Below are 9,946 nucleotides of genomic sequence, written 5' to 3'. Positions count from 1 at the left end.
TGGACTAGGGCTTTTGGCTATGGTATTTGACAATGGTGAATTTTGTTGTTCCATGTTAAATTTAGATGAGCAAAGATAGATGAGTGTTTGAACTATACAAATAATCATATGTGAGCAATGGGTGCTAAAGGGAAAGAAATCGGCTACCTTATTATGTACCAAGGCCGAATGTGTACTTGGTAAAGGAGGGGTTGTTATTGAACATTAGGTCATGTCCCTAGTGAATGGATGAATTGATAACCATTGTGTATGAAGATTTGCTTTACTATGTTTTTGTTAGCAAGATGAGAAACGAGTTAAGATGGTCTTGATGTAATTGCTGAATGCATGTTTAAGGAATTGGTTAAGTACATTGTTATTAAATGCTTGTTGTTAAGGAGTTTTGAGTTGGTTATAAATTGGGTTTAGTGTTCGAGGAACATTGGTTTGGACACCTAGTGCCGAATGTGTTCAAACGCAACTTACCAAGTGCATAAATATGATAATGCTATGCTGGTAGACTTAATTGGAATTCGGCATTGTAAGTGATGCTTTGGGCTCTTGTGTTGGTTAGGGACAAAATGTATGTTATGAGGAACTAAATGATGTATATGAATTCGAAAATGCAAGGTATTAAGCTAGTCCTATTATTCGGTGGTGCATGAGTAGAGCACATGTATAATGCTTGAATAACTAGTCAATAAAATTATCCGCACCTAATTGTATAATATAAATGTATTTAATCGAATAGTTAAATTGATAAATTATTAAATAAGCTCTATCTATTTGAATTAAGCTCAAGAGCTTAGAGGACCAAAGTTGGATAAGGGGAAGGAAAAAGTGATTGAATAGCCGTCGAAACCGTTCGACAACATCCGAGGTAAGTCTTCGAGTAATGACCCTACTTGAATTATATTGAAATGATTAGTCATACTATGACGGATAGCCGAATGTGCATAGAGACTATGTTATAAAGCCAATTGAAATCATGCTCTTTGTGTGTGGCTATTGAGCCGAAATTGGAAAGGTTTAATAAATGTTTTGTGTTTGAGCCTTAGTAACGAAAATGAAATATGGATGTGTCATGATTATTGATATATGTGTGCATGAGCATTTGAATGATATCCGGGCTAAGTCCCGAAGGCATTTATGCTAGTGATTTTATCCGGGCTAAGACCCAAAGGCATTTGTGCGAGTTGATATATCCGGGCTAAGACCCGAAGGCATTTGTGCGAGTTGCTATACCCGGGTTAAGACCCGAAGGCAATTGTGCTTGTGGTTATATCCGGCTAAATTCCGAAGAAACTTGGGTTTGAAGGTGAGCGTTTTGTGCTGTAATAAATTCAATTAATACGCTCGAAAAACCCAAACGATAAGGTATGTTTGCATGTGCATCGGAAAAGTCGATTTGTTTTAAATAGTATTCGTTCAATCGACTAACGAACTTTCGGCTTTTAGATAGGTTGATACCTTGTGTGTGTATATGTTGATGAAGTGCGAAGTAAGTATGATTATGAGAATGTGCATTAATAAAGTGATTCATTTAGCTATGTGAATGTAATACTTTAGTCAAAGCCGATTTCATTACGTGAAACTTACTAAGCTTTAAAATGCTTACCCCGTTGCTTTGGCTCTCTGTTTTATAGATTTTGTTCGTTAGCTATCGGATTCGAGATCATCGAAGTCGAAGTCATCCACACTATCAAAGCCCTTTTGGTACTCTTTTAGTTGAACTCTGGATATGGCATGTATAGGACTACCCTTTGTTGTTTTTTTCAAGTACTTTTTGTGATGTATGTGTGTACAGCCATGCGAAAATGGCTCGTAGAAGTGGAGTATGGCATTAGACCATTTGTGTTTATGTGTATATATATATGGTTTCATGATGTGACTATGGACTGGAATGGAAGTGTTGGGCAAATGATCAGCCATTGGAATGGCTAAATATGATCATATGTGGACCTATGTATGACAAAACTCTAGTTGGTCCATGGTAACCACGAAATAGGTAAAGTTTACCTTGAAAATAGATGCTGACAGCAGCAGTGGTGTGGATTTGAAAAATCACTAAAATTTGTAGGAATGAAATTAAATAGTGAATAAATTATGTAATTGAACCTTGATGAATCTATTTTCATATGAAAGTAACAAAATGATCATATGAACATTATATTAAGAGATATTAAAGTTCTCGTGAAACAGGGCCAGAACGGTTTCTGGATCTCCTGTTTCGACTTTTAAAATTTACCATAAATTATCCAGAGACAATTAGAAGTCATTCCTTATATGTATGGATTCCCATTTGAGTCTAGTTTCATTAGAAACAAACGGCATGAGTATTGAAGCTCTGTACAGGGAGATATCCAAGTTGTAATACGTGAAGGTCAGAGTAGTCGAACCCAGAATCAGGGGAGACTTTAACTAATAAACTGTACCAATTGGCCTGACCAAAAATTCTAGAAATAAATCCACAGATGGATATATGAGTCTAATTTTAGGAAAAATTTACGGAATCAGTTTTCAAGTTTTGGAACTCGAGATATGATTTTTAAGGCGACAGTGACGTGGTTAGCCAGCCTGTCTGGAATTTTTTTTAAAATGGACTGTGAAAACAAAGTAATTAAGTCTGTTAGCACCTCGCGTTCGACTCCGGCAACGGTCTCGGGTACAGGGTGATACATAATGAACATGGAGAACCCTAATATTTGTTAAAATTATGAAATTACCCTTATAATATGGAAATGACTGTTTTGCCCTTACGCATAAAAGACCATTATACCCCTAGGGTTTAATTATGAATTTGATGCACGAGATTTTGATATACATGATTTGACATGATATGCACATGATATGTATGATATGCACATGATATGTATGATATGCACATGATAAATTCATATATGCATGGACTGGGTTTTTATATGGATGGAGGAAGTGCAAAAGGGCTTTGCCCCAGTTTACCGAAAAAGGGCTTTGCCCCAGTTTACAGAAAAAGGCTTTGCCCCAGTTTATCGAAAAGGGCTTTGCCCCAGTTATTAAAAGGGGCTAGGCCTCTAGTTATATGATAAAGCATCTATGTTGCCAGTGGAAAGTTTGGTTGGGTGGGTTGAGTTATTCCCCACATGGAGAGCTTGGTTGGTACGGGTGGAGATTAGCGGTTGGTGGGTTGAGTAGTCTCCGCAAATGGGCTTGCATTGGTTCATTGATGTTGTATGTATTATTGAATGGGCCTATGGGCCATATCGTTTACAGTAAAGGCTCCGGCCCAGTGATATGAATAATGAAAAGACTTCGGCCCAGTGACATGAATAATGTAAAGGCTTTGGCCCAGTATATGCTGAGATTGAATTTGGGCTTAGGCCCAGCAGGCTGATATTGTTTTGGGCTCTGAAAGGGGCTTGTTGCACATTGAGTTTCCAAACTCACCCCTTTCCTTAACCTTACATGTGAGCCTTGATTTGGGGACTTGGAGCCGGAAGGGATTCAGAGTGGCCACAGTGATCGCTTTTGGGCTTTGAAACAAGTGACTGGTTTTCTTTAGTTATCTTATTTACTATTTATTTTTGGGTTGTAATAAGGCCATTTTAACTTTATTTTCTTTCCTTTTTCTGGGATTATTTTATTTGTAATAACTTTAATCTGGTTGATAAAAATTCAAATGGGCTAGACTTAGGACGCATTTTTAAAAAGATACTTATTTTCAAAATAACACAACGTCACGAATATTCGATTTATCAAAGATATTTACTCAAAGAAATTTCAACTTGTTAAAACCTAGTGTGGCAATGGTTGTAGGCATGTCTAGGATTGGATCCAACCGAAGAGCTTGGTACTTAAGCAGCCTTCATGGCTCACCTCCTCTGTTACGGATTCCTACCTGGTGCCCAGCTTCCATTCACTTGGTTAAGCTTAAGAAAAGTTGGTTTTAAAGCGTTAAAACAAAATGTGGATTTTTAACTTCAATGTGGCACGTCGGATTCGGCCGTAACGTCTGGGCCGGGTTTGGGGTGTTACAGTCGTCGAGGAAGTATCGTTCAGTTTTAAGAAAAGGGTGTATTTGGCTAGTTTGAGCAGATATCAAAAAGGGGTTCAAAAATAGGCTAAAAATGAATAAGATAGGTTCGGTCTAACAAGAAGGTAGGATAGATAATTTGAGAGGAGGTGGAAATGGTAAAAATGAACTTAAATGTCAAGAACAATTCAACACTATAGACAGTGTTGCCCCGGGACTTATATTGTTTAAGGTGGGTTAATGTAAGATAGAAAGAGTGACCTTGACCCGTTACTTAGAAAAGTAAGAACCAAAGGTATAAAAAGATTAACAAACGCCACACCAAGCCTGGTGATAAGTTCGGATAGAAAGAGTTTGGGTTGACGCCGCTAGCAACCTAGATAAGTCACTCAAGACTTGTACGAAAATAGAGAGGAAGTAAACCTCACAGAACAAATGTTCGTTCAATAATTTGGCAAAAGTCCTTTCTCTAGTTTACGAAGCAACTATTTATAAGCCTAATATGCCTATTGATATTCGGCATCTATGAGGTTCACACTAACTTATATTCTGTTCATATTTGTATTTAACATGTTCACACAAAAAGCATTAAAATTCAGCTGATGCTTGAAGATGGTGCATGAATTAGCCGAACCATCATGTTGCTTCACTTGATGCATTCATGCATACTTAGCCTTGAAGAATAGCCATAATGCCATGAATGTGCAGCCCTTTAATACTCCTACATCTCTCTTGGCCGAATGAGGCTTTAATGTGCCTTGAATACTTGAATTGAATGTATAGAAATTCATCTCCCTTCTGGTCAACGTCTATGCACTTTAATAAATGGTAGAATAATCATGCATGAGAGAAGAAATGGTCTGTTCTAGATGTTGGTTGATACTTACACGAATTTCCCAAGCATTTATCATCCAATTGTCCATAAATACGGTCCATGAATATTCAAATACATGAACAATTAGCAGCTTCCTCTTGCATGAACTTCCCAAATGCATGTGTCCCTTTGAATGTCATCCATTGAACCTCAAATATGCATGCATCTTGCATTAACTCATCATCCATGCATCTATGCCGTCCAAGGGGTGTGTACCTGCACCAAACAAATCATCAAATTAATTCTCCTTTGGACACATTAATTCAGCAGCATAAAACACATTAAACTTACACATTAAAGTCGGCTAGAAACAAAACTTATTAAAATCACGTAATGAACTAGAAAACATGATGAGCTAAATTGAGCTAAGATATTCGGCCATGAGCTGTATCAAATTAAATAATATAAGACTAATAGTTAGTTTATTATAATGATAAAAGAAACGGGCTGGAAAAGAACTAAATTGAGCTCAAACGAACTGAGATAAGCTCAAATGAGCTGAATGGAGCTCGGAGAGTTGGAGAAGATTGAGTTTGGCTTGCACAAGGGTGCAAGGGATCTTTAAGCAACTGGTTCGAGCTTCCTCTTTAGCATAGAGCTTTGATTCATCCCAGGTTCTGGTGAATATAGCTTAATCAACTTCTCAGAAAAGCCTAGCTCGGGCTCAGGTCATTGGGACATCGGGCAACTTGATGAGCTCCTTATTCGAGCTTGGTGAGCTCCTGGGCATACTTACATCAACACGGCCATTTGACCTCTATTTTCTATTTTTTTCCATATTTTTCTATTTTGTTTCAACTTAGTTCATGTTTGTTTCCAAACTAATTTAAGGTTTCGTAGACCCGATTTAAGTTCCATTTTCACATATATGCTATGAATAATGATTGACTATTGACTTTTGATGACTACATCGAAATCTGAATTATTTTGATTTATAATTGAATTAAAATTTTGAGAATGTTACAAATTAGTCCTAATTAAATTATGGATGGTAGTGGAGTATACATAAGCCCGTATATGATATGAGAAATGACATATTTTTTAATCATAAATTGAATTGACTATGTTTAGACAATTTTTGTTAAATTTGAATAATAATTATGCATTTATGAAGTATTCTATATTGTTTAAGATAATCAATGTGAATTGCATATGTTCTATTCTGATTATGAGAGTAGCATTCTGTAACTCGAGTTCGGCAATTGAATCAGGATATGAGTGTTACATATTGTCGAGATGCTTATTATGTTCACTGTTCTACTCAATGTCTTCAGTTAGCATTGGTTGCAATAACTAGATAAGTGGTTGAAGAGCATCAATTTTTTAAAGACTTGTCTAATATTTTTAGTACTGCTTCTACTATAAGTTTATATATTTATGGTTTGTTTCCTTATTTATCTATATAAATTCAGTTGTGCAATTACGAAAAATTCTTTTTTAATAAAATAATAAATAAAATTGTGGGAATGTTTTTATCATTTTAAATCATATGAAAGGTAAAAAAAATGTGTTTGATGGGATTCAAACCCAAAATATTATAATTTTCAATGCTTTTATTATTTTAACAAAAACTTTATTTTATGTTTTAATAAAATTTTATAAATTTATTTGTTATATAATTTTTTTTCACTCACATTTTTTTTGTTTAAATATGAGGAGGAGAGATGTGGTAAACAATTTTTGGTTGAAAAAAGAAATGGAAAATTAGGATAATGTAGCATTTGGAATATTGAAGTGGTATACATTGTTTAGGGAAACCATATTCCATGCAAGTTTATAACATGGTAAAATTGATGGTGATAAAAACGCATAAGTTTTAGTTAAAATATATAGAATACAAAAACAATATAAAACATCACCTGTTTCTGATGAAGTAGACAAAAAAATATGCTTTTTTTTTTTTTTGTAATGCTTAAGTTCTATGGTTTCCTTTGTGAAATGGGCTTGAGCAGTAGTTATCGTTTTTACCTCCCAGTTGGATTGACAAGTTGAGAGAAGATGACACTATCATCCTTACTTTCATTCAGTTCATGTTCACTGCCAACACTAAGGTTGCCTGATTCTCTTGGGTTTCTTACACTAGCATCTCTTGACCGTACACTTCCTTGATCACCGGACGAGCCGGAACTATCTGCAGTTTCTTGGAGTTGGAGAGCAAACTCAAGGTTCCACAACACATCCCCCATGTGAGGACGATCAATCCCTTGATCCGATAAGCACTTCACAGCTGTTCCTGCAAACTTCTTTAAACATTCTGGATCTATTTTGTCTTTCAAGTGAGGGTCAATGATGTCATCCAGTGTTCCTTTCTTGTGACAACTAAGTGCCCAATCTGCCAGACTAACTTGTTCTTTAGGAAGACTAGGATTGAGAGCTGGTCTAGCACATAATGCCTCAAAGAGAACAACACCAAAGGAGTAAACGTCGGATTTTTCGGTCAGTTGCTGTCTTCGGAAATATTCTGGGTCCAAGTACCCAAAGCTACCTTTCACCACTGTACTCACATGGCCTTGATTCATGTCAGGACCAGTTTTGGATAGCCCGAAATCCGAAACTTTTGCAACCCATTTTTCATCCAACAGAATGTTGGTTGTCTTTACATCCCTATGAATAATGGTGTACTGAGCTCCAGTGTGGAGATAATGCAGTCCCCTGGCTGCTCCAATACAGATTTCTAGCCTTTTTTTCCATGACAGATTTGATTTTTTGTTGTTATAAATGTGTTCCCTGAAAGTTCCAAGGGCCATGTAATCATAAACCAAGCACATCTCCCCACCATCTTCACAAAACCCAATCAAAGACACCAAATGCTTGTGTCTCAACTTTGAAAGCATCTCAATCTCAGTTTGGAACTCATTGATTCCTTGTTCTGATGATGGATTGGATCGTTTAATGGCCACCTTGGTACCTCCATTAATAACTCCTTTATACACCTTCCCAAACCCTCCAACACCTATGACATTAGATTCATCAAAGTTATTTGTGGCTTGCTTGATTTCTGCTATGGAGAAATGGCGAGATAGACCTTGCGCCAGGGCTGAAAGATGAGCGCTGTTTGATCTGCTTCCTCCTACGTTGGAGTTCCCATAAACTGGTAGCCAACTAGAGGTATGTGGTCCAACCCTATGCACTTTTCTCTTCTTTGTATAGAAGAAAGCTAATAGTGCAACCACCACGAAGGCCGCTGCCGCTCCTCCGGTAGCTCCAACAACAACTATATTATCGCTGGACTTAGAAAACGTCTTAGGCTTGTTCATCGCCACTTGGTCCTCTTGAATCATCATATCCGACAGTTCCGGATTTGGACTTGCCAAACTTCTCCCTTCACTAACCTTGAAAATCTCAAGTCCATTGAGCAGAACATTATAGTACCTTGGATTGTGTATAGCTGAAGGGTTGAGATCTACTCGAATCTGTTCATGACCTGATTCATCATTGAGATCTAGAGCGAAATCTTTGTATGTGGCAACGTCCTTCTGATTTGTCCAAGCAAGTATATCAGCTGGATAAGGGTCAGCTATAGCTGAATGATTGTTGAGGTAAATGTTGAACATTCTGTTGTTCAGTTTATCGAACTGTAACTCACAAAAATGTAACCTCACAAGATATGTGATATTGGGATCAACTCGGAACACCCATGTGAGGTTGGTCTGCAAGTTGACTTTACCAAATTTTCCCATTACCCTTGCTGTGCTATAAACATCTTCAGGAGCTGTAGCAGTTGACATGTTGCCGTAATCGATCTTAATTGTTTTATCAGATTGAATACTGAGTCCCTGTACAGCACCATTCAAATAAGTATCATCGATATACCAAGTTCTTGAAAGGCCACCAGCATCTTTGTTTGGAGGTATGAATTGTCCACCAACATTCACTCTATACATGGTCTGCAAATTCTCTGTCGCCACATCCAAGACGCTCCACGAACGGTAACCCACCATAGGTGCCGTCCCAAGCAAGTTTGGCATTACAACCAATTCAATGCCATTAACAAAAGCAAAAGTGTCTGAATAGTTGGTTGAAGGTGTAAATGTAATCTCTAAACTATCACAATCTGAAGGTGCCAAGGAATACTCTCGTACAAGATAAGCCTGCGTAAGTGCTCGACACGTGATTGCAGCGCTGAAATTGTTCATCAAGGGGATCTCTCCAGCTGCCACTGCGAAATATGATTTGGAAACATCGTAGTTTCCAAAAGTTGAAGGATAAAAATGGAACCTGAGGAAGTAACGCTCCTTAGCTTTTTTAGGGAACTTATATGTTGCTTGGGATTTGAAGATTCTGGCATTCATGTATGGAAGTGTTGAAGGAAGTAAAGGGTTATGATGTTGAGCTCCAGCTTGTTCTGAATTTTTAGAGGAAGTCAGGTATTTGGCATCTTCTACCCATGTTCTTCCATATTCATCTTTCCCACCCTTTGACCCACAGTCCACAAACAATGGCTGGCTTGAAACAAGAATAAGATTGAATATCAGACAAACCCCAGCAATTAAATTCGCTAGATACTTCATCATTTTCATGGATAGAATCAGAAATCTCTGGAAAAAGAATAACACTCAAGAAACCTTCAATGGAGGCGTACAGGAAAACAAAGCAGGAAAAGATTTTTTTTTTTTTTTGTTTCATAAAAAAGGAACAAATTAATAATTCTCCTGTACGCCTAAAAAGGCCAATTCTTCTTTGGTTTTGATACAAAAAGGGATTAACCTAATCCATTTCTATACCCCCATGGCAACTCAAACATTGCCAAAGCTTTTCCTTTTTGTCTTTATTCTTTCTTTTCCCTGCGATTAAAGGAATCAAACCAGGGAAAATGAAGAAGGTTTTATTATCTTTAGTATTATGGTTTCATTTTTTTCTTATTTTGTTTTCCATTTTTGGTCATTTGTTCAAACAAGATGATTGAACGTTGAGAAAATTAGTTGGAAACTGATGAATGAGAGTAAGAAACGTATTTGATCCGTTATAAATGTTTGAATTCCTTTGGAGAAAACTCCGCTAAATTAGCATTTTATGTTAGGCTGTTTCTATAGATTCTTTTTTTGAAAACAATAGATTGTTCGGTCTCTAATAAATTATAT

The 9,946-nt window shown here is 36.9% G+C and overlaps 1 protein-coding gene across 1 annotated transcript; it reads right to left on the bottom strand.

Moving 5' to 3' along the window:
* Window positions 1-6,665: 6,665 nt before the first annotated feature.
* Window positions 6,666-9,719, bottom strand: LOC121212440 (receptor-like protein kinase ANXUR2). The gene has a single exon (XM_041085124.1). The coding sequence runs from the start codon at window positions 9,383-9,385 to the stop codon at window positions 6,830-6,832; it is 2,556 nt and encodes an 851-aa protein (XP_040941058.1). The 5' UTR covers window positions 9,386-9,719; the 3' UTR covers window positions 6,666-6,829.
* Window positions 9,720-9,946: the final 227 nt, after the last annotated feature.

Source organism: Gossypium hirsutum, chromosome A13 (genome assembly GCF_007990345.1).
Source record: "Gossypium hirsutum isolate 1008001.06 chromosome A13, Gossypium_hirsutum_v2.1, whole genome shotgun sequence".
NCBI lineage: Eukaryota > Viridiplantae > Streptophyta > Magnoliopsida > Malvales > Malvaceae > Gossypium > Gossypium hirsutum.
The sequence above is the reverse complement of the archived record's forward strand: the minus strand, read 5'-3'. Positions and strand labels throughout refer to the sequence as shown.